General features: G+C 51.1%; 1 protein-coding gene across 1 annotated transcript in view; it reads right to left on the reverse strand.

The window, feature by feature from the left end:
- The window catches only part of RORC (RAR related orphan receptor C), a 33052-nt gene extending 9300 nt beyond the window's left edge, over positions 1-23752 (reverse strand). Inside the window, exons 1-13 of the mRNA XM_049766000.1 lie at positions 23599-23752; positions 22620-22721; positions 18234-18263; positions 13701-13765; positions 13524-13636; positions 9719-9870; positions 8600-8656; positions 6202-6224; positions 4240-4353; positions 3825-3966; positions 2402-2902; positions 2147-2268; positions 110-242 (exon numbers count right to left, since the gene is read on the reverse strand). Coding sequence (XP_049621957.1) covers positions 110-242; positions 2147-2268; positions 2402-2902; positions 3825-3966; positions 4240-4353; positions 6202-6224; positions 8600-8656; positions 9719-9870; positions 13524-13636; positions 13701-13765; positions 18234-18263; positions 22620-22721; positions 23599-23752 — 1708 coding nt within the window. The remainder of the gene's footprint in view (positions 1-109; positions 243-2146; positions 2269-2401; positions 2903-3824; positions 3967-4239; positions 4354-6201; positions 6225-8599; positions 8657-9718; positions 9871-13523; positions 13637-13700; positions 13766-18233; positions 18264-22619; positions 22722-23598) is intronic.
- Between the last annotated feature and the right edge of the window lie 681 nt (positions 23753-24433).

The raw sequence follows: 24433 nt of genomic DNA on the forward strand, positions 1-24433 counted from the left end.
CCAGGACTCTATGTCTGCGCCCCAACCCCGGGGGGGGGGGTCCTGGTGTCCTCTTGCCACCCTCCTGGCCCAGCCCAGCCCAGTCCAACTTCTGCAGCCCACTAAGCACCTGCTTTGAGCAACACGATCTGGTCGTTCTGGCAGAGTTCCATAAAACCCGTGAGCCTCTTGGCAAACTCCACAACGTACTGGATGGCCTCGGTGAGTCGGTGGGCACAGCGTTCCCACATCTCCCACATGGACTGCAGAGAAGCAAGAAGGCCCCCCCGCTGTGGCTCCCATGCCTTGGAGGCTCCCCAGCTGTCCACACCCAGAGACTGGCTGCTAGAAGTCTGTTTTGTTTGTTTGTTTCTCTTTGGAGGCCACACTGGTGCAAGTCAGGATTTATTCCTGGCTTTGCATTTCAGGAATGACTCCAGCTGGCTTGGGGACCCTAGGGGACCCTGGGAATTGAATCTGGGTTAGCTACATGCAAGGCAAATAAATGTCCTACCCACTGAATTATCTCTCTAGCCCTGTGACCTGTTTGGTGTGTGGAGGAAAACTCATTTGAGAGTCAACTTTGCCCCCCAAATTTTGCAACTGGGGTTGGAGAGATAGATCAGACAGTGGGGAAGATGCTTACCTTGCACCCATATGACCCAGGTTCCATCCCAGCACCCCACAGGGGTCCCCTGAATCACCATGGGTGATCCTTGCCCACAGAACTAGGAGTCAACCCTGAGCACTGCAGGGTGTGGCCCCAACCCCCAAATTCTAAAAGAGTAAGTTTGCATCTTGCTGAGGTGGCCCCACCCATTGAACTCTTCTACCCAAGAAGTCTCCTCAGCCCATAAGAAGAAAAGGTCAAAGCCAAGCACATTTTTGGGGTGGCCGGTCATGGCTTCCGAGTGTGTGTGGGGAGTCAAGATCCAGAGCCCTGGAGCTGGTAGGGTCAGTCTGATGCTAACCACCCCAACTCAGTTTCCCTGCACAAGAAATAGAAGCAAGTAAGGCCTTAGCAATCCTAAGGATGGGGATGACTGAAATAAAGCATTTAGCATCATTTCATATAGTACTGTGCAGGGGGAGGAAGGGGGAAAAGAGTGGGGGAGAAGGAGGAAGAAGAGGAGGAAGAAGGAAGGAGGGAGAAGAGGACAAACATGTGGAAGGGGAAGATGAGTAGGGAAGAGATTGGAGAAGGGAAAGTCTGTGGAAGGGGAGGAGGGAGAGGGAGAGGTGATTGAGGAAGGGGAAGGGAGAAGGCAGAGGAGGGGAAAGCGGTGAAGAAGGAAGAGGGGAAGGGGAAGAGGGAAGGAGGACCCAGATGAAGCTCCTGGGGGCTGGAGCAATAGGACATTTGCAGTAGGACATTTGCCTTGCACACAGCTGACCTGGGATGGACCTGGGTTGTTTGATCCTTGGCATCCCATAGGGTCCTTTGGGCACAGAGCCAGGAGTAATTCCTTAGCATTGCTGGGTGCTCGTAAAAAAAAAAAAAAAAAAAAAAAAAAGGAGGAGGAGGAGCAGAGGGAGAGGGAAGAGAAGAGGAGGAGAAAGTAGAGAAAGAGGGAGAGGGAGGAGGAGAGGGAAGAGGAGGTGAAGAAGAGGAAGAGGAGAAGGAGAAGTAGGAGAGGAAGAGCGAGAGGGGGGAGGGAGAGGGAGAGAAGAAGAAAGAAGAGGAAGAAGGAGGACAAGATGAAGAGAAGGAAGAGGAGGAAAAGAAGAAAGAGGAGGAGGAGAAGGAGAAGAAGAAAAGAAGTAGACAAAGAAGAAGAAGAAGGAAGAAGAGAGATATTATAGAAGGAAGAAGAAGGAAGAAGAGGAGGGGGAGGAGAAGGAAGAATAGGAGAAGAAAAGAAGTAGAAGAAGAAAAGAAGAAGAGGAAGAAAAGAAGAAGAGGAAGAAGAAAGAAGAAGAAGAAAGAAGAAGAAGAAGAAGAAGAAGAAGAAGAAGAAGAAGAAGAAGAAGAAGAAGAAGAAGAAGAAGAAGAAGAAGAAGAAGAAGAAGAAGAAGAAGAAATCTCCAACTACCCTCCAGGGCTCAGTTTCCACCCCTCTACACACTCAGAAGTAGGCATAGACTTGTGTCCCCGAGCCCCTTCCTGTGCCCCTCTCCTGCCTACACACGGGTGGAGGTGGCCCTCCTGGGCCCCTATGTTCCTCACCTGCCTCTGGTAGCCGGCCACTTCTTCTCTGGAGAAGAGATTGGGGCGCTGTCGCAGCAGGTCCTCTAGGCGCAGCTGGCACGTCTCCCGGTAGGACTTGCAAACATTTTGTACCAAGTGCTCTGTGCAGGGGGACAGAGGGGGTGGCCAGACCCTGCAGGGCCCCCTGTGACCCCTCCGCACTGGCACCCCACCCAGCATCTCTCGACCCCCTTGGGTCCCCTCTGGTTTTGTGCAGGGTCACCCACCACTCACCCATCTCAGTCAAGGAGGCCAGTGGCACCTCTGGGGCACTATGCAAGTTGGCACTGCAGTAGCTCCCCGGGCTCTGCCCTGCCTCGCTGTGCCTTGCCAGTCTGGGCACCTCAAAGTGAGGCAGGCAAGTTTCGGGGGACAGTTGGTGGCCCCCACCGTACAGACGCTCCCTGGCCTCTGCCTTGGCCCGCTCGGGGCTGTACTCAGGGGAATAGGGACCTCGACTGAGCCCGGCCTTGACCAAGCAGTGGGCGTAGAGAGTCCCAGAGCTGGGTGCCCTCAGGAGGCCCGGGGGACAGGCAGAGGCCTCGGGGAGGTCAGGAGAAGATCCCAGGGGCATCTGGCCATCGGGGATCCCCAGGGTGCAGGCGATGGGGGCCGCTCCCTGGAGGGCTGCTTCGGAAGTCTTGTGCACTTGTTCTTGTTGCTGTTGCAACTGCTTCTGCACCTCGGCATGCAGACTGTCCCTTTGCTTCTTGGACATACGGCCGAACTTGACAGCTGCAAGAGGAAGGTTGCAGGGGTGGGGTGGGAGGCCCAAGGGGCAGGCGAGGGGTGCTGACAAAGACCCAGTCGTGCGTAGCGCAAGCCCTGTCCCCCAACTACCGATTCCCACTAGAATCGTAACTAGGGCAGCAAGTCTGTGCTGAGCCTCTGCACCCCTGTTGCCAGGAGGGCTTGGGGTGGTCGCCTAGGGAGTCCCCCAGAGGTATTGGGGTCACCTCGGCAGCCTGGGAGGGCCGGAGGAAGAGGGACGCTGAGCATACAGGTCTCCCTGTGGTCAGGCTCAAGATCCTGCTGACCTAGATACTCACCACAGCCCAACCCAGACCCTGCGCGGCCTCCTAACATCCTCTTCTGCTCTCTTTCCTGCCTTTTGGGTCCCCCACCCTCCTCCCAGGTGTGGGGTGCACAGCCCCTGCGTGTTTCCTTTCACTCTTGTTATTTTTGGACACCCAAAAGTGCTGACTCCCTCATTCTGGCTCCCCTCATGCCTCCCCCCAACCCCACCTTTGTGGTGGTGTAGGGGGCAGGCTGCACCAGGAGAGGGGAAGAAAGGGGGTGTGGGGGTTGAGAAGGCATCAGGATGGTCGCAGTCCCCCTTTCAGGCCTTCTTGCAGGCCTCCTGGTTTGTCTCACTGGTCCCCAGCTTCAGCTCCACTTCCAAATAAAAACGGGAGCAGAAAGGTGTGGGCAGAGGGGAAAGATGGAGGGGTGCAGAGGCAGGAAGGTCTAAGAGGTCATCTGGGGGGGGGCCTTGGGGAGAGAAAGCCCCAAGCAGGGGGCTGCCCAGAGACAGAAGAAGAGGGCTTGTCCTGAAGGTAATAGGAGATGAAAGTGACTCCAGGCTGTCGGAGTGGGGCGAGAACTTTGGGGGAACTCTCACCCTGGGAATGCCCCCAGGACCCATCCTTGGCCTCACCGTCCCTGGACATGCCCAGAGCCAGGCATTTTTGCAGGCGGCAATGCTGGCATCGGTTGCGGCTGGTTCGGTCGATGGGGCAATTCTGCTGGCGCGTGCAGGAGTAGGCCACGTTGCAGTGCTGGCTTCTGCGGAAGAAGCCCTGTGGGGGGCAATGGACACCTCACGTCATGGAGCCTCAACTGAGGCCCACCTGCCTGTGCCAGTCGCACCGTTTCACAGTGATCTGATAGCAATCACCGCCCCATGACAGACAGACAGACAGACAGACAGACAGACACACACACACACACACACACACACACACACACACACACACACACACACACACACACACACACACACACACACGATGATGGGGCTCCAGTCTCCCAGGGCCACCAAACCCAACTTTGACCATGCATACAGCACTGACCTTGCACCCCTCACAAGTGATGACCCCGTAATGAATCCCAGACGACTTGTCTCCACAGATTTTGCAAGGGATCACTTCAATTTGGGCTGCAAGAGAGAAGGAACGAGAGTGAGGCTTATGGGGCCAAAGAGATAGCATGGTGGTAGGGCTCTGGCCTTGCACGCAGCTGACCCAGGATGTAACTGGGTTTGATCCCCGGCATCTCATATAGTCTCCCCCGAGCCTGCCAGGAGCGATTTCTGAGCGCAGATCCAGGAGGAACCCCTGAGTGCTGCTGGGTGTGACCCCCAAACAAAAACAAAAAACAAAAACAAACAAAAAGAGTGAGGCCTGTGGGCTAGGTTTGGGGACTTGGGGACACTCTCCTCCCCTACTTGCTGGTTTCCTCTTGCAAAATGGAAGGTGGGGGCCTTTTTCTTGGGGGGGGGGGCAAGTTTTCTTGTGGGGGCCGTTTTCTTGGTGGGGGGAAGTAATTGCAAGTGCTCTTCAGGCGGCAAAGGCAGCTGCTGGGAGACACCTGCAAGTTGAAAAGCTCCAATCGCCTCCCTACCACCGTGAGGGACTGGGAGCCCCTCTTTTCAGACACCTGCTTCCCGCCACTGGGGCTTCCTCTACACCCCCCCACTTCCACTCCCCCAAAGACTTGAGGGACTGGTGAGAAGATATGGCACACCCCCAACAGGTGGCCAGCGGAAAGGAAGAAAAGCTGACCCTAACCTCTGGCCTCGAACCTCCCAAAAAACACTTCTCCCAGAGGTGTGGTGGCCTGTCCTTCGCTGCTGGCTGACAATGTCTGTCTCAGATCTTTCGTTCCCCCTCACTCAGAAACTGGATTTGATTCCGTGCCTCCTATGTAGTTCCTCAAACCTGCCAGGAGTAGCCCTGAGCACAAAGCCGGGAGTAATCCCTGAGTATCGCCACAAAACAACTCAGAAGCCATGGAATTTCTTTCTTTCTTTCTTTCTTTCTTTCTTTCTTTCTTTCTTTCTTTCTTTCTTTCTTTCTTTCTTTCTTTCTTTCTTTCTTTCTTCTTTTCTTTCTTTCTTTCTTTCTTTCTTCTTCTTTCTTTCTTTCTTTCTTTCTTTCTTTCTTTCTTCTTTCTTTCTTTCTTTCTTTCATTTCTTCTTTCTTTCTTCTTTCTTTCTTTCTTTCTTTCTTTCTTTCTTTCTTTCTTTCTTCTTTCTTTCTTTCTTTCTTTCTTCTTCTTTCTTTCTTTCTTCTTTCTTTCTTTCTTTCTTCTTCTTTCTTTCTTTCTTTCTTTCTTTCTTTCTTTCTTTCTTTCTTTCTTTCTTTCTTTCTTTCTTTCTTCTTCTTCTTTCTTTCTTTCTTCTTTCTTTCTTTCTTTCTTTCTTTCTTTCTTTCTTTCTTTCTTTCTTCTTTCTTCTTTCTCTCTCTTTCTTTCTTTCTTTCTTTCTTTCTTTCTTTCTTTCTTTCTTTCTCTTTCTTTCTTCTTTCTTCTTTCTCTCTCTTTCTTTCTTTCTTTCTTCCTTTCTTTCTTTCTTTCTTTCTTTCTCTTTCTTTCTTCTTTCTTCTTTCTTTCTTTCTTTCTTTCTTTCTTTCTTTCTTTCTTTCTTTCTTTCTTTCTTTCTTTTTTTAAATTGTTTTTAAACTTCATTGATTGACTGATTGATAGGTTGATTGGTTCTTGGGCCACACCCAGAGGCACCCAGGGCTCTGAGTTCAGAAATCACCCCTGGCAGGATCGGGACCATATGGGATGCCTGGAATTAAACCAGGTCCCTCCTGGGCCTGTCACATTCAAGGCAAAGCACTACCACTGTGTTATCTCTCTGGTCTTGGAATTTCTGACTGACTCCAGACCACTATTTTAGGATCCTCCTACAGCTCCACAATGGCAGGTGGCCCTCCCTGACTGGTCACATTGGCCATCGAGGCTGCAGGCCATGGGTCAGGTGTAGGACAGAGCCAGAGTCCAGGCCAGCATGTGGTCGGCGTGCTTACATGCACGCACACGGATGTGGGTCCTGGAGATGGGAACAGGCGTAGGCCTGTGGTTGGCTGCTGGCTGGGAGGCTGAGTTCCCACTGCGGCTTGGCCTAATCTCCTCCCCCGGCTTCTTTTTGGGGGGTGACCCAGGTTGGTTTCCCCCCCTCTTTGCTCTTAGGGTTACCAAGAAGAAAAACTTTCCAGGGCTGGGGGGAAAGGGTGGGGGAGAGGCAAAGACAGCCTCTGTGAGTTCCCAATACTTCCACCAAGGATCGTGGGCAGCTGTGAGCTTCATGGTCTTGCTCCACTGCTCAGGTGGGGCACAAGTCACATTGTTCCATGTGCATCCATCATCGTGGACAGGCCACACGACTTTGATCCCCCCTGATGACCCAGGCAAGGACACAGAGACATAAATAACCTGAGCAAAGCAACCGGATTGATAGCACAGTGAATAGAGCATTTGCCTCACATGTAGCCAACATGGGTTGGATCCCCAACACCCAATAAAGTCCCCCAAACCCGATTCCCGAGTGCAGAGCCAGGAGTAATCCCTGAGCACCGCCAGGTGTGGCCCCAGAACCAAAAGATAACCAAAGAAGCTGAACAAGCTGAAATTTGTGGGTGCTCTCTCAACCTTCTGCCAGGTACCCAATTCAATCCCTTGGTTCTCTTTCTCTTCCAGACTTCCCTCTCTTCTCCCATCTCACTTGTTTGACCATGTAAGGAAACGATGGAGTTCTGATGGAGGCTTCCAGGTACCCCTAGAAGAGACAGCCTGAGGAGTGATAGTTTCGGGGCACAAAATTGGGAAAGCAGTGGGCTAGACTACGCAAAGCCCTTAGAAGAATGGAGTCTGCTGCTTTCTCAGACCATAGTGCGGAGGGAATAAAATGGAGGTGAGGCAAACTCTCCTTCAGTTCCTGCTGCCAAGAAGAGCAGGGAACAGAAAATCTTTGAGAATGATAAGCACCCTCAACTCTGCCTAGGTCCCCCACCAGTATTCCTTGTGGGGAGGCCTCCTGCTGCTCTGTAAGGACTAGAAGAGAATCAGAAAAAGGGTTGAGATTCTAGGGGGTTCAACAAAGAAACCACTGATATGAAGCTCTGGGGGTTCGTCCTTCAGACTCAAGCACAAGTGAGCTGGCCCCTGATGATGGCATCAATGGTCTGGACTTCTATATCTATAGTGGGTACTGGGACACACAGCCCCACCCTCCCCATTGCCAGTAGCTCCATCTTAGTTCTCCTTGGCTCCCTGGCACCCCCCCCCCCCCCTCACTCCATCCCTGGTCTTGCCTGCACTCTGTGCTCTTCCATCTTCCCTAAGTGAAGCTAACCCTGACCTCTGTCCTTGAACCTTCCATTTGGTTGCCTGCACTTTCAAGCCCTCATATCCTTTGCCTCTCTCCTTCCCTGCCACCTGTGCCCCCTTGTCTGCTCTCTACCCAGAACTGAGCAAGAATGTTCCAGCAAGCCGTCTCACATCTGTGGAGGGAGCTCCCGGGCCCTGGAGGCAGGCAGCCACTGGTGGGAACTCAGGGTGGGAGGGAAGTTGAGTAATCACAGGATTACTCAGACCGTGGCCCGGGAGTCTGGCCTGCCAGGAACTTAGCAGTGATGGGCCTGCCAGTGCCAGGAACTCGAACCAAGCAAAGGTCAGGAAGCTCTGGGCTCCCCTCAGCCTCTGGGGCTCCCACAGCAGTCTGCCTCAACCCTGAGTCTGGCTCTCGTCGCTTTCTTTGGGAGACAACTTTGCTTTCTTCCTCCTCACTCCCTTTCAGGTCCTGAAGCCCAGAGCAGGAAACTCTAGGTCCAAAGGAGAGGAGATGGCTTGGGGCTTGGGTTGTTTCCTGACATGGCCAATGCCCACTTGGCTCCATCCCTGTCTCTGTCAGCATCTGGGGTGCCATTCACTTGCGAGACTTTCTGAGTAGGCCTCAGATGCACTTCCAGTAGAGAGAAGGACTCCCCTACCAGGTGGCTCCTAGTATGACTTCCCTTGTTCCTTTGTCATTTCACAAAGTGTCACCAGGGACATTTGGCCCTTCTTCAGCTCTGGGGAGAAGAATTGCATCCATTACTTGCTTCCAAGCTTGAAGGATTCCCAGGGAGGGGAGAGGATCCAAGAGGGACCTCCTCTGTGAGGAAATATAGTAGAGGGAAGGCATGGGAGTGTATTTGTGAGCATATGTGTGTCTTTGCATGTTTAGTAGGTGTGTGCTGTCCCATGTGTCATGAATGTGTGCATGTGTGTGGTGTCCTGTGTGTAAATGCATGTGGTATCCTGTATATGCATATGGTGTCCCATGTGTGTGTGTGTGTGTGTGTGTGTGTGTGTAAACATGTACATATGTGTGGTTCTGTGACACCGCTGCAGCTGTGAGATCCATTGATAGCATTCTGTGAATGCCTCCAGGCCTGGCCAGCTCCCAGCTGGGGAAGCCCGCTCGAGGCCCGTCCAGGTGCCCTGCGCCACAGAGCGGAAGTGGCAGAGCAACTCGAGGGGTTCCTCAACCCCCCGCATCAGAGAGGTAGGTTCCTAACAGAGGAACTCTCGCCGTTTCTAGCTCCACCTCGCCTCCTTCTCTGTCCTTTCTTTTCTCCAGTGGGCACTCACGGAAGGGGTCACATTCTGACTCCAATTTTCACTCCCTTTCCACTTGGCCATCATGAGAGAATATAGGGCAGTGAGGGGCCCCTGTTTTATGCAGGAGATGACAGAGCGAGCTACGTGGGGACTAAGGTTATTCAGCTAGGTGGCACCTTTGTCTTGGAATCAAATGCCAGAGTCCCTTTCTGTCAATAATCTACATAGCTGAGTTGGCCAAACGTAGCAGCAAGGAGGACCCGGAGATAGGAAAGTGGGAAAGGCAGGCACTGGCTCTACCTGCAACCAACTCGGGTTCCGTCTTCAGCATCACACGGGGGACCCCAAGAGTTAAGAGAGAGCCTCAAGCATTGCCGAGTATGGCCAAAAGATGATTGCTTAATACATTATCTTGTTTCCACAAAAGATAGGAAATTGTGGGGCTGGAGATATAGCACAGTGGTTAGGGTGCTTGCCAGCATGTGGCAGACCCAAGTACCATCTCTGACACCCCATTGGCCCCTAAATCCTGCTAGGTGTGATGCCTGAGCACAGAGCGAGGAGTAAGCCTTGAACACTGGGTGTGGCCCCAAACAAAACACACTGAGAATTGTGAGATAAGAGGAGAGGGGGAACATGAAAAAGAGAGGGGCTTTTCCTAAAAAGGGGGCTCGGGGAAACCCCTAAAATCAGGTAGATTGACTACAGAGACTATGTCTGTGCCTCTCTCCCTTCCTTTCTACTGGGGTCCGTGCAGATTTTTAAGGCCCTGGAGGAAGAGCTTGCCCACAACTTGGGGTACGCCCTGGTCTCCTTGAGGGGAGCAAGGCAGAGAGGAATGCATCTCTTTTCTTAGCTTGGGGCCCCTCACCACAGCCCCAACTCTCAGTCCTTCCCCCCCACAGAGACCACAGGCCCTGTGTACCCCAGCCTCCCACCAACCTCGCTCCTTCCTCAGTTCCCGCAGCTTCTGCAAGCCCAGAGACCACAGGGGGGGCTGCCAGTTCGGGGGTGGGAGACCAAGAGGGGCAGATCGTCCCTCCCAGCCCAGCCCAGCTCGGCTCTGTTTTCTGCTGAGATGCCAGATCCCAGGGCTGAGAAAGCAGAAAAGCTAAAACTCAGGTGGGCGAGGGACAGTCTGGGGTTTTGAAAAAGCATCAAAGACAGCCAGTCACCAGAACCCCCTCCTGTCGCCCCCACCACCCCCACAGTCTGGGACGGGATGGCAGGAGGGAGGGAAATAGCAGAACTGGGCAAAAAACAGGCCTGAATGGGGAGAGATGAATCACAGGAGGAAACATGAAGGGTGAACCCCAAAAGCCAGAGAAGCAGTCTGATTCCTCAGCCTGCCGGTAGCATGGCCTCGAAATGCTCATTATCTTGCTGTTCTCCAGGGCTGCCCACCTCCAGTTGTGCCAAGGAGCCTTTTCTTGCCTCTTCACCCCAAAATAAACATAGATATCCCCTCCTTCTGAGCTCACTGTATCCTGTAGGAGCTCTGGAGCTTTGCACTTTGAAAGGGGACACTATGGGGGCCGGAGAAATAGCACAGCGGTAGGGCATTTGCTTTGCAGGCAGAAGGACAATGGTTCGAATCCCAGCATCCCATATGGTCAGGAGTAGCCCTGAGCACTGTTGGGTGTGACCCAAAAACAAAAACAAAAAAAGGAAGGGGACACTAAATTGATATTGAGCCCCTAGCCTAGATGGACCCCTCCCAGCTTTCTTTCTTTCTTTCTTTCTTTCTTTCTTTTTTCTTTCTTTCTTTACTTTCTTTTTCTTCTTTCCTTCTTTCTTTTTTTCTTTCTTTCTTTCTTTCTTTCTTTCTTTTTTCTTTCTTTCTTTACTTTCTTTTTCTCTCTTTTTTCTTTCTTTCTTTCTTTCTTTCTTTTTTCTTTCTTTCTCTTTCTTTCTCTCTTTCTTTCTTTCTTTCTTTCTTTCTTTCTTTCTTTTCTTTCTTTCTTTCTTTCTTTCTTTTTTCTTTCTTTCTTTCTTTCTTTCTTTCTTTCTTTCTTTCTTTCTTTCTTTCTTTCTTTTTTCTTTCTTCTTTCTTTCTTTCTTTCTTTCTTTCTTTCTTTCTTTCTTTCTTTCTTTCTTTCTTTCTTTCTTTCTTTCTTTCTTTCTTTCTTTCTTTCTTCTTTCTTTCTTTCTTTCTTTCTTTCTTTCTTTCTTTCTTTCTTTCTCTCTTTCTTCTTTCTTTCCTTCCTTCCTTCCTTCCTTCCTTCCTTCCTTCTTCCTTCCTTCCTTCCTTCCTTCCTTCCTTCCTTCCTTCCTTCCTTCCTTCCTTCCTTTCTTTCTTTCTTTTTTCTATCATTCTTTCATTCTCTCTCTTTCTCTCTCTTTCTCTTTCTTTCTTTCTTTCTTTCTTTCTTTCTTTCTTTCTTTCTTTCTTTCTTTCTTTCTTTCTTTCTTTCTTTCTTTCTTTCTTTCTTCTCTTTTTTTCTTTCTCTCCTTTCTTCCCTCCTTTATTCCCAACAGAACCATAGAACTTGAATCATCTTGTTTTGCCTCACAAATTGAGGGGGGGGGGAAGAAGTGGATGGTATCAGGAGCAAACAGTCGCATGAACATTGAATGGAAATAAAAAATGATCAGACCAAAACACCAAACCCAAAGTCAACGACAAGAGAATCAAGACTCCCCCAATCTATAACAAGCTACACACCAAGGGGACCTGTTACACTAGCAGTCCAGGGGGCTAAGGGTGGAGGTATGGCATACATACTGGAAAGAATGGTGGAAGTATGCTAGGAAGAGTGGCAGAGGCAGGTCTACACTGGTGGTGGGAATGGCCCTGTTTCACTGTCACTTTATACCTTAAATATAACTGTGAAAGACTTCTAATTCACATTGGTCACAATAAGAAGTATGTACAAAAGAAAAGAAAGGGGCCAGAGAGATAGCATGGAGGTAAGGCATTTGCCTTGCATGTAGAAGGTCAGTGGTTTGAATCCCGGCATCCCATATGGTCCCCTGTGCCTGCCAGGGGCGATTTCTGAGCGTAGAGCCAGGAGTAACCCCCTGAGTGCTGCCGGGTGTGACCCAAAACCAAACCAAAACAAAAACAACGTAAAACAAAAACAGAAAAGAAAGGGGACACTATTGGGGACCTGAGAGCCTATGTTGACGTTCTTGGAAAGAGCTTAGGGAACCAAGTCTGGCCTTCCTGCTTGAGCCAGGGCCTGAGGAAGTGTGCCTTGTCCTGGGGTGGGTGGGTGCTGGGACCACCTGGAGTAAAAGAAGTATAGGGGAAGGGGTGGGGAGGGGAAAGAGCCCCTGGCATTTGTGGGCCCACCACCCCTCATGCCTCTTTATCCAGCACTGTGATAGGCCCTGATGCCCCTGCCTTTCACCCTGACTGCCTCATCTGTCACTTCTGAGTCTATCTGGGTTGTAGATATTCTATCACTTGGGCACACTAGGTCAGGGTGTAGGGAGCATCCAAATCTTCATTCCTCTGCCACCCCGGCCCTCCCGGCCCTTCTCTTGGCTCTCCTGGGCTGCCAGTTTCCATTCCTGTTCGTCCTTCTCTCTACCCACCTTGGTTCCCCAGGGGCTCCTCTTAGTGCTTTGGTGCCTGGGAGTTTTCTCCAGCTCCACTCCATTCTACTTTCTCCCTCTTTCTCCCTGCCCTTGGCTGAGAGTGAACTCTACTTCTCTCTGGATCTCTGGGCCTGTTTTTGCTGTATGTGTGTGACCTTGGTCTCTAAGACTACAGCAGCATAAAGCCCCAGGAACTCTAGTTTATACCAGCCTTGGGCAGGGACATTATTATGGTGGGGCCTCACCAGGCAAGGTGGGATAGGCCTGTGCTGAAAGGAGACAGACACCTCTGTTGCCCACTGGCATGGGGTAGAACCCCCAGATTAAGGGATTAGGCACAACCCCAGATGTCCCTCAGTTCTCATCAGACTCTATTTCCCAGACATGGCTGCCTAAGGTGGACAGGGGATACCAGGACCATTTCTGGAAGGCCTGTTGTCGAGGTGTGTTTGCTGAGGGAAGAAGATGGGAGGAACTTCGGCCCTTGAACCCTTTGCGTTCATTTGGTTCCTCTCACCCAGCCCTGTGCAGGTTCTGGCATCTTTTTTGGGTGAGGTGGACCATGAAGATCGATTCCCAGAGGGGTGTCTCCCTGTTCCCAGGAGATCTGAGCTTCCTCCCCTGTCTGGGGAACCTAGCCAGAATAGGGCTCTCCTGCGTTTTGGGCTCATGGAACCATGAGTCTTTCTGCTGTTGGTTTTTACTTTAAATTCAACATTGTGGGGCAGGAGTGGTGGCGATAGAGGTAAGGCATCTGCCTTGCAAGCGCTAGCCTAGGATGAACCACGGTTTGATCCCCCAGCGTCCCATATGGTCCCCCCAAGCTAGGAGTGATTTCTGAGCACATAGCCAGGAGGAACCCCTGAGCATCAACGGGTGTGGCCCCAACCCCCCTATTCTCAAATAAATTCAGTATCGTGGAGCTGAAAAGATAGTACAGCAGGTAGGACACTTGCCTTGCATGTGACTGAGCTGGGGTTCAATCCCCAGCGTCCCATTTGGTTTCCTAAACATCCCAGGAGTAATTCCTGAGTGCAGAGACAGGAATTACTCCTGAGCATCACAGAGTGTGGCCCCAAATTAAACAAACTGAAATAAAATCAACCTCATGGCTCTACAGGGAAAGAGAGCAGGATCTGACGGGGCGGTCAAGGTGACACAGCTGCCGAGTGACCAGAAACTCGTGGGTCTTTCCAGGGCCCACCAGGACCCCCTTTCTGTGGTCTGTGGGAAGGCCCTGAGCTGGCCTGGGATGGCTTCAGGCCACAGGGGCACAAAGCTTCCCTTTTCCTCCTCAGCCCAGATCCTCTGGCTTCTCTACAGAAAAACAGGCGTGCTCATGAGGAGAAAGTACAGGAACCCCAGACATCGGCCTACCCACTGTCGGCCCATGGCGGTGCTGATGCTGGAGGGTCTGTGTTCCCTTCTTCTTCAGTACCCCAGTACCTTTAGGGAACGGGCAAGGGGACCCAGGAAAATCACGAATATGCATACATGCAAGCACGCTCATTCGTGCACAGAATCACACACAGCACTTCATGTATCCCATTGGTTTCAGCATTTGCTCGGGAGATCGGAGGCCAAGAGTTCTGTTCCCTCTGCCTGGTCACCCCAAGCCATTTCTCCGTGCTCCCCTAGTCTTTCCCATCTTCTCTCCAGCATGGTAGAGGCAGATAACAGGGAATGATGTAGGTCCTGGAGGCTATCTCAGTCCATCCAAGTCCACCAGCTCCATTCTCCATTCTCTATTCTCTACCTCTTTGTGGAATAAGGCAGTGAAGGACTCTAGGGCCCTCACATACCTTTGGAACTCAGAACTCGGGGTGTCCCTCACTAGGCCCGCTGCTTCAAAAGAGAATTGCTCTGAGAAATTGTCTGTCCAGGAGATGAGATCCCCATAGCCCCCTGGCTACCCTTAACCTTCACCTTGACCCGGAAGAGCTTCCAGCTTTGGCTCACTCTGTTCCCAAGACTTCTGCCTCTCCATAGGGTTCAGGGCCAGGTACCCCGCTTCCAGTGGCCCCGTCACTTACTTCTCATGATTAGCTTGGACACTCCCTGTCCTTGTCAGCAGAGACTGGTCCAGGGATGGAAGGCAGGTGGCAGTGGGGTGGGGGTGAGGTCTTCTCTGTGTCACTTCAACCCACAGCTCTGTACCTAGGTCTCTCCCAGCGCTTCTGCGAGGGGGGGGGGTTTGAGCTCTGCTCTACACAGGTGGCCTAGTGACACCCCCAACTCCACCCCCTGGGGTGCAGTGGCAGGATGACAGGCGCCCCAAGTGGCCAATCTGGGGCCGGGGGCAGAGTGGGAGGGCGGGGTAACTCTTCACAGGGGGTGTAGGAAAATTCCAAAACCACAATTGACAGCCACAGTCAAAGCTGTTTCCACTCTACTGGCTGGGGGTACTCAGGAGCTTGGGGATCCTCTCCTCTCTGCTCCCTTCCATCAGCCCAATTTTAGACCCAGGCCATTGCTACAGGGTAAAGGTGTTTCCAGATGATGTGTTTGCCCAGGACAGTACCGTGCTGCCAGACCATGGAGCACATGCCTCCATAAGCATGTCTTCCCTGCAAACACATATGTCCTGGGTCCGGGCTAGCGTCAGACATAAGCTCACATTCCTGGAAGACAGCAGGACTGTCTTCCAGAAAGTGTCATAGGAATCAAATTTGATTTGCAATGATGGTGGGGTTAGTGGCCGTCGCTGTCCTGCCTGCTAAAAAGTAGAGTGTGTTCTGTGGTTGTGCTAATCCCCACAGATTCTATCTAGGGTGTAAGGATCATTCTGATTCCATTTTGGAGGCCAGTGAGTGACAAAAGAGGGGCAGTAATTTGTCCCAAGTCATCAGTAGATACAGGGCTGTCAGGGTGCAAACAAGACACTTTGGCCACAGATCTTTGAGTCTTTCTTTCTTTCTTTCTTTTTCTTTCTTCTTCTTTCTTTCTTTTCTTTCTTCTTTCTTTCTTTCTTCTTTCTTTCTTTCTTTCTTTCCTTTCTTTTCTTTCTTTCTTTCTTTCTTTTCATTTCTTTCTTTCCTTTCTTTTTCTTTCTTTTTTCTTTCTTTCTTTCTTTCTTTCTTTCTTTCTTTCTTTCTTTCTTATTCTTTCTTCTTTCTTTCTTCTTTCTTTCTTTCTTTCTCTCTCTTTCTTTCTTTCTTTCTTCTTTCTTTTCTTTTCTTTTCTTTCTTCTTCTTTCTTTCTTTCTTTCTTTCTTTCCTTTTCTTTCTTTTCTTTCTTTCTTTCTTTCTTTCTTTCTTTCTTTCTTTCTTTCTTTCTTTCTTTCTTCCCTCCTTCCTTCCTTCTTTCCTTCCTTCCTTATTTTCTTCCTTCCTTCCCTCCCTCCCTTCCCTCCCTCCCTTTCCTCCTTCCTTCCCTCCTTCCTTCCTTCCTTCCCTCCTCCTTCCTTCCTTCCTTCCTTCCTTCCTTCCGTCCTTCCTTCCTTCCTTCCTTCCTTCCTTCCTTCCTTCCTTCCTTCCTTCCTTCCTTCCTTCCTTCCTTTTTCTTCTTTCTTTCTTTTTTTGGTCAAACCTGGTGACACTCAGGGGTTACTCCTGGCTATGCGCTCAGAAATCGCTCCTGGCTTGGGGGACCATATGGGATGCTGGGAATTGAACCTGTGTCTATCTTGGGTTGACTGCATACAAGGCAAACACCCTACCGCTGTGCTAATGTGCTATGGCTCCAGCCCCTTCTACATAGAATATATTTCTTTCTCTCTCCCTCTCTCTCTCTCTCTCTCTCTCTCTCTCTCTCTCTCTCTCTCTCTCTCTCTCTCTGTGGTGGGGTGGGATATAGTTGACTGTGCTCAGGGCTTACTCTTGGCAGGCTCAGGAAGTGGTGCCTAGGATCGAACCTGGGTTTCTTGCATGCAAGGCAAACACCCTGATCCCTACAATCTCTCTCTGGCCCCTCTATAGAGTTTCTCGGCCTGTGTCTGGAGGACAGTCCATTCCACAGGCCCCTTTGTGAGGCTACCTTCGCCACTCCGAATGCCCCCCTAAGGTCCCAGACTCTCCTCCCCCTGCTCATCTTCGTCACTCCTCGACCCGATTTTCTTTCAGAGCCTCACTCAGCACTTCCGTGGGGGCCCTGTGGATAAGGGTTAGGCTGGTGAACCAACAGGGAGGATTGTGCTGAGCCAGGATGCAACCACTAGGCTGCCCTGTGGCCCAGCAGGAGGAACCTCGGCTGCATTTGTGTATAGTGAGTGTAGGTGATGCAGGGATCCTTGGCTCTAAATTGGTGGGGAGAGGCCAGAGTGGGCATCTAGGATCTGCTGCTTTTTCTGGGGGGACTGGTCTTTCCCGCAGTCAAACTCGAGGAAGATGAGATGCTGCCACTAGTAGCCTGGAAAGCTCTTCCCAAGCTCTAGTCTCTTTCTAAGCCTCTGGCTTAGAAAAAAAATCTTTTGTTGGGGGCCCAGAGCAGTGGCGCAAATAGTAGAGCCTTTGCCTTGCACGTGGTATCCTAGGACGGACTGTGGTTCAATCCCCCGACGTCCCATATGGTCCCCCAAGCCAGGAGTGATTTCTGAGTGCATAGCCAGGACTAACCCCTGAGTGTCACAAGGTGTGGCCCCAAAATCAAAATAATAAAATAATTTGTTGGGACATGAGTGGTGCCTCAAACTCAGAGCTCCTGAGTGTCTAAGTGATAACACGCGTACCTGTGTGTGTGTGTGTGTGTGTGTGTGTGTGTGTGTGTGTGTGTGTGTAGTTTCTTGCACAGATTAAGATGGTTCGTTCTCCCTGGCTCTAGCTGGTCTTGCACTGCTGGTGACAAGGCTGTTCACACCTCAGGATGTGCTAACCACACAGAAGAAAACCAAACCCGGGTTGGCCTGCCACAAAGCCTGACCAGGCTTCCAGAGGTCATGCTGTTGTTCCCCTCTCTCCTCCCTTCTCCCAGCTCAGGGATCGACTCTTCCTGCCTCTTCCTTCACCTTCTTCCTCCCCCTTGCTGCTCTCCCCTCTCCTCCTACCCTCACTGCGGCCTTAGGCTCTAGGACTAAAATTCTGTTAGTTTGTTTTGTTTCTTTTTTGTTTGGTTGGTTTTGAACCACATCTGGAGTGTGTGTGTGTGTGTGTGTGTGTGTGTGTGTGTGTGTGTGTGTGTGTGTGTGTTCGCGCGCGCGCGCTCAAGGGTCATGGGATACTGGGGTACAAACCCAGGTCAGCCACATGCAAGGCAAGCATCCTATCGCTCTACCTGCTCATTCTTCTTTGGGGGGGGGGGCAATTCTCCCACTGGCAATGCTCAGGGGTTACTCCTGGCAGACTCGGGGGACTATATGGGATACCAGGGATCGAATCCTGGTGGCCATGTGCAAGGCAAATGCCTACTCACTGTGTTATTACTACAGCTCCCATATTCTCCATATTTATTTATTTTTGGTATTTGGGTCATACCCAATGGTGCTCAGGGGCTACTTCTTGCTCTGTGCTCAGAAATCGCTCCCGGCAGGCTCAGGGAACCATATGGACTACCAGAAATTGAACCCGGGTCCATCCAGGATTGGCTGCATGCAAGGCAAATGCCCTATCACTGTGCAATTGCTCTGGCCCCCATTCTCCATTTTTAAGTGAAGTTCCCTATTTTCTCTTCAGTGTCCTCATTGCTTCCACCCTGAAGTTTCCTCGCCTCTCACCCCTTTCTGAGTGTTTTCTGAGGCTCCAACTCTTCCAGAGGCTGCTCTGTTTCTCCTTTTCTTCTTTCTTGTCACACTCAGCGGCTCTCTGGGGTTATTCCTGGCAGGTTCGGGGGGACCATATGGGATGCCGGGGATCGAACCCTAGTTGACTACTTGCAAGGCCAACGCCTGACCAGCTGTGCTATCTCTCCAGCCCTTGCTGTATTTGTGAGTGTCCCTTTCTCTCCCACCTGCCTCCCATTTTGTCCCTGTGCCTCTACTCACAGCTGTGGGTCTTCTTTGCAGCCAGCAGTTCTGTAAAGAGACAGGAGATCAGGGCCAAGGGCTGTAGGCCACTACTTTTCAGGCTCCACATCCCTGCCCAGCATAACATGGCCTGGGCAAGCAGACAGGCCCACACTTCAGTGGGGCTCCCCATTAACCCTGGGACTCCCTTCCACCCCATTCATCCAGCTGACTCTTCTTACCCTTCAAGTCTCAAGTGGTGTCTTTCTCCAGCTTGCAGCCCTTTTCTCTGCCCTGGTGCGTACTTGGAAATATGCCTGTATATCTTTTATTTTTTTTAAGTTTTTTTTTAAATAGTATCTTTATGTAAGCACCATGATTACAAACATGATTATAGTTGGGGTTCAGTCATAAAAAGAACACCCCCCTTTACCAGTGCAAGCTTCCCACCACCAATGCCTCCCATCTCCCACCTGTGATTTCTTTTTTTTTTTTATTTTTTTATTTGGTTTTTGGGTCACACCCTGTGGTGCTCAAAGTTACTCCTGGCTCTGTGCTCAGAAATCTCTCCTGGCTCAGGGGTCCATATGGGATGCCGGGGATCAAACCCAGGTCCATCCTGGGTTGGCTGCATGCAAGGCAAGCTCCCTACCGCTGTGCTATCTTTCCAGCACTACTCCTATGATTTCCAACTAGTACTGTGTCACTGCCCATGGGATAGTGGGCTCATGTCCTGTGCTTCTGGGAATGAGCCTGACTTCTTGCACCCAGAAATTTCCCGAGCCTGGCCTGTAGAAAGGGGGGACTCTCTGGGGGAGTGGGATCACAGGTGAATCTCTTAGGCTCCTAGCCTCCTGCACTGGAGAGTTCTGAATATGGGCATGTGCTGGGTAGATGGGGACATCAGGAGAAAGAGGAGGGGACACAGTAACACAGAGATAGCCTACCCCTCACCCCCTTCTCCCAGGGTTATGGTGCAGGACCCTTGGCAGAGGGAAGAAAGAAAGAGGGAAGAGGGAAGAAAGGAACCCCCTTTCTGATGCTGGGGGTTGGCCCAGGGGAGCTGTGCAGAGGAACTCGAGGGGAATGCACTGGCCTCTGAGGGAAAGCTTTGGTTAGAGCACTCTTGGGGTTGTTCAGACCCATTGGGGTGTGTGTGAATGTTTCTCAAACGTATTAAGCAACTCACAGAGGAATTCCTCCTATATTATGGCACCACAAAACTCCCAGCTTCTCCTGCTAGACCCTGGTGCAGTTCCTCCAGCTCCCCAGAGCCCAGCACGGGAGTTCTGGGCCAGGAAGACACAGACTGCCTCATGCCCCAAGTGTCTCATCAACCTCTGCTTGTGTTTCTCTGTACTCCCATGAGGTGTACAGCCACATGCACCCCAACATTTACGTCTCCACACTCTCACAACCCATAATCACATATCTATACACTCGCATACACCAAGCCAGTGCTTCTCAATTATTTTCTGGCATGCCCCCCTAGGAAGAAGAAAACATTTTTAGTGCCTCCCCTGAGCAAAAAAAATGTTTATTAAAAAAAACTTTAGGGCCCGGGGAGATAGCACAGCGGCGTTTGCCTTGCAAGCAGCTGATCCAGGACCAAAGGTGGTTGGTTCGAATCCCGGTGTCCCATATGGTCCCCCGTGCCTGCCAGGAGCTATTTCTGAGCAGACAGCCAGGAGTAACCCCTGAGCACTGCCGGGTGTGGCCCAAAAACCAAAACAAAAACAAACAAAAAAAAAAACCCAAAAAAACCTTTAACCTGCCAAACAAAAATATATAAAAATAACTTGAGCTGACTTTTTTGGGAGTCACACCCAGCAGCACTCAAGGGTCACTCCTGGCTCCAGGCTCAGAAATTCCTTCTGGCAGGCTGGGGGGGGGGGGAGGGGGGAATCATATGGGATGCTGGGATTCAAACCACTGACCTTCTGCACGCAAGGCAAATGCCTTACCTCCATGCTATCTCTCCTGCCCCTTGAGCTGATTTTTTAATCAGAGGTGATGTCTGGATGAATGGCTCCAATGAGCATGTTTTGCAATTCATAGCTTTGAAGCGGGACACAGCAACTCTCAGCTCCAGAGACATACAGAGACGTAAACACGGGGCTTAGCTTATTATGACGGTGTTTGCTGAGGTTAAATGCTCCCCCCTTTACAGAGCTTCACACCCCCCTAGGGGGTGCACCCCACTATTTGAGAAGCACAGCACCAAACCCACACATTCACACAACCGTAAATTCACATTCATACAATCACACATTGACTTTCCACACCACGCCTACTAACATACGATATATACCCCCCACTCTCATATACTCAAACACACCCAAAAATCACAGATCCCCCACATTTACATTTATTCACACCCCCTCACATACACACACATACTCATAAGCTCGATACATCTATACTCAGTCATACATATGTTCTCCTACATCAATTCACACATTGTAGGGAGCCCCTTAGAACAGGCAGAAAACTTAGCTAAAACGAAGGGCCTTGTGACAGGCACAGACAGAACTTTGCTAAAAGCAGGCAGCCTTGAGAATAAATGTAAACTTTCAAGATTTAAGGCTTGTAAGGCACAGAAAGGCAACAAGCAGAGAGCTATGCTAAAAGCAGGCAGCCTTAAGGAATAAATAAACATTTAAAATTTAATACATTTTATTTTATTTTATTTATTCATTTATTTATTTTTGGGTTCTGGGCCACATCCGGCGATGCTCAGGGATTATTCCTGGCTCTCTGCTCAGAAATCCTCCTGGCAGGTACAGGGGACCATATGGGATGCCGAGATTCAAACCACCATTGGTCCTGGGTCAGTGCTTGCAAGGCAAACGGGCTACCGCTGTGCTATCTCTCTGGCCCCGACATTTAAAATTTAAGGCTTGTATAAAAACAAAGAAAGCACAGAATTTTGCTCCTGGAAAACTGAGTCTAAATTATGAGGTCCCTGTTATCTGTACATTCCGACCTGCCTGAGATGGTTTCCATTATCAGTGCATCCCTGATCTGTTAGAGACAGATCCTGTTGCCTGTCCATTCCATCCTACTTGCTGATGGGTCCTGCTATCTGGACAATAGGGTCTGTTCTATGTATCTATTTCCGATCGACATATTTACAAGCAGAACTGTGCCCACGAAAAGTATAGAAGGCAGGCCTTGAGTTTCAATAAATGGAATTGGATTTGGACTTGGCTGGAATCCTTTTCCCACTTTTGTCTGTCTCCGTGTCTGTCTTTGTGTTTGCACCATCTCCCTCCAAGAAAGAATAACCACACCTTCATGGGTGTCCCTGCCGGCAGGGACACCCACAACACATATCCATATGTACATATCCATATGTACTCACACACACTTTGACTTTCACACGCAATCGCTTAGACGCACATGCAGACACGCTCAGGTCCTCACACATTCATAGTCACACATTCTCACACTCACATACACGTGTGACCACTTTTGCTCATTCACACATCCACTTGCCTCCACCCACCCCATCCCTGCCACTTGCATTCACACGCATGCACTCTCCCCATTACCCCCCTGTACTGTGGTGGTGGTGGGGGGATGCCCAGAGAATAGCTCTATTGGTCCCTCCTACTTCCCTCCAGCTTCCTCCCTGACGTGGCACCCTCCCAGGCCTGCAGCCTTGCACCTCACGGCAGTTCTGGCGAGCCAGGCTCTCTGTGGGCTGACCTGCAGGTGGAGTTTGCTCTGTGCCAAGTGCCCAGCCAGAGTGGGCAGCTTTCACTCATGTTCCTGCTCTCTCTCTCTGTCTCTCTGTCTCTCTGTCTCTGTCTCTGTCTCTCTCTGTCTCTCGCTCTCTGTCTGTCTGTCTGTCTGTCTGTCTGTCTCTCTCTCTCTCTCTCTCTCTCTCTCTCTGAAGTTCTGTGTCTGGGCTGACAGGCATTCCTCTTGACTTCATTGCTCCCACCAACACACATACCCCTCCATGCACCATTCTCTGCAGAAAGAAGGGCCCTGCTGGACTGCATGATCAACATGATGGCCTAAAAGGCTCCTTCTTCCATTCCTGAATGAATGGACGCAGAAAGGGAGGGAAGGGAGGGGAGGGCAGCTGTGGAACCTGCCTTGGGGATCCTGGACAGCATAAACATGACAGGCCATGCCTGCATCTCCCCCAGGGCTCGCTCCACTCCCCTCTGTGCATGCGTCTCTGTCTCATGCTCACATGTCTCTTTCCTCCTCCCTGCCTGCATTTCTCTCTGATATTTCCTTCTCCCCCCCCCCTTTTGGCATTTCCTCCTGCTTTTCCTTGGCTTTGACAAGATATGTCCATTCTGGGCTTCCTTCCAGTGCAAACCAACCCCCCTCCAAACCTCACCTCCCCCCCCCCCCCCCCCGGTACTGCCTCAGCTCCCACCTGCCTGCAGTGCCCAAGTCTCTTACCCTGTGAAGCTTGGTGCTGTCTCTGGGGGGTCTTGTCCATGGGCAGCTCCCGGGGTGCTGTCCTTGCTGCCCTGACTGCCCAGGAGGGCAGGGAGCAGGGCCCTAGGCAGGAGGAGGAGGAGGAGGAGGAGGGACGGAGCACCTGGCCACCAGCAGGCAGGGGAGAGGAGTGGCTGGCAGAGTGTCCTGGCACCAGGAGGGGACAAAAGGAGAGACAGGAAGGACAGAGATCGGAGTTTTGAGGAGAAAGGACAGAGAGAGCTGTAGCGACAGGCCATCACCTTCTATATGCTGGATTCTTTTTCAGGAAGTTTATGTTAGTCTGTGACTATTTTACTTTTTGCAATGCTGGGGGTCAAACTTGGGGCCTTACAGGTGGTGCAAGGCAGGTCTTCTACCATGCAGCAACCCTTGCTGCCACCACCCTCCATGTGCATGATTTTATTTGATCTTCCAACTGACACTGTGCCAAGTAGGGTGCCTACAGATTTTCCCATAAGCTGTGGGATGCTCAAATATTTTCAGTCAGTGGTGGCACTGGAAATGCAGCCCAAGTCTCCTGTGCCTCCAAAATAAAAAGATAACAAGATTGGGGTGGTGGAGGAGAGGCAGGCAGAGACAGATGGGGAAGGGGACCATCTCAGGGGGGGATTCCATTTTTCTTTAGGACAAGCTCAGTTCCTTCCAGCATTTTCTTAGCCTCTGGAGGCTGCAGTCTGCTTGAATTCTACTATAGAACTCCTTAGCTTAACCATCCCATCGCCTTCACACCCTCAGCTCTGCTGGGAACTCCAGAAGGCAGTCAGGAGGAGATACTCAGAGACAGAGGCAGAAGGGTAGAGGAGGACAGAGCCCCCCAAAATAAGGAGGTATCCTGCAGAGGATCTCACATAAGCTTTCCCATGCACCCTTCTGCCTCTGCTCTCTTGCAACGCCTGGGCCCAGAGTTTGATTAGCTGGGACTGGCTCTCCTGCTTACCCAAGAGGCCAGCTGGCTGGGGCCCAGGCAGCAATGAGGAGGTGCTGGCACCTCCTCTTAGTCTCTCTCCCAGCTGGTAAACAGCAACAGGAGCCAGCCACGCCACGGCCTCGTGATTCACCCATTCCCCACCCCCAGTTGCTGCACATGGCATCCGTCGTGGATGGGACAAGCCACTGTTCCTCCCCTCTCCTGCTCTTCCCTTTCACCCCCTCTCCTCCTGTGCCCTACTGGCCATTTACTCTTGTTTGGCACCTCCATTCCTGGATGGCATGCAATTGTCCCCGCCTCCCCCCAGTTGTGACAGCCTGCAGCTTGAGGGTCAAAGTTTAGCAGTGGGGATGAATTTTCCAGCTCCTAGGGACAAGGGTAGTTAACTCTGAGGGAGGGAAGGGAGGAGGGAAGAGGAGATCTCTGGCCCCTTCGTGTGCCCAGATTGAAGGGGTGCATGCCCTGTGCCCTTCTGCATGCTGGCCTGCAAAGAACAGGACACCCATTTGCTCAAGAACTCTCATGCCTAGAGAAAGAGGCAAAGTCTCCTGGCAGAGGGCTGGGGTATAGGGCTGTCCTGGGGATCTTGGACAGCCTCTCTTTGGTCTGTGTTTGGATTTTTTTTTGTCTCTGTCCTTTGCCTCTCCAGCTCTCCCCTCTCTGTCTCACCTGTTATTAGCCTCTCTTTTTCCGTGACCCTGGGCCTGAGTCGCCCCTCTTACTTTCAACCATGGACACAATGTGGGGGTTGGGAAGGGCCCATGGACCTGAGCATATGGGCCTGAAGCTTTCCAGATACAGCATGCATGACACTTGGTGATGGGAAGAGTCTAAGAGGGACTGA

This window comes from Suncus etruscus, chromosome 19 (genome assembly GCF_024139225.1).
Source record: "Suncus etruscus isolate mSunEtr1 chromosome 19, mSunEtr1.pri.cur, whole genome shotgun sequence".
Lineage (NCBI taxonomy): Eukaryota > Metazoa > Chordata > Mammalia > Eulipotyphla > Soricidae > Suncus > Suncus etruscus.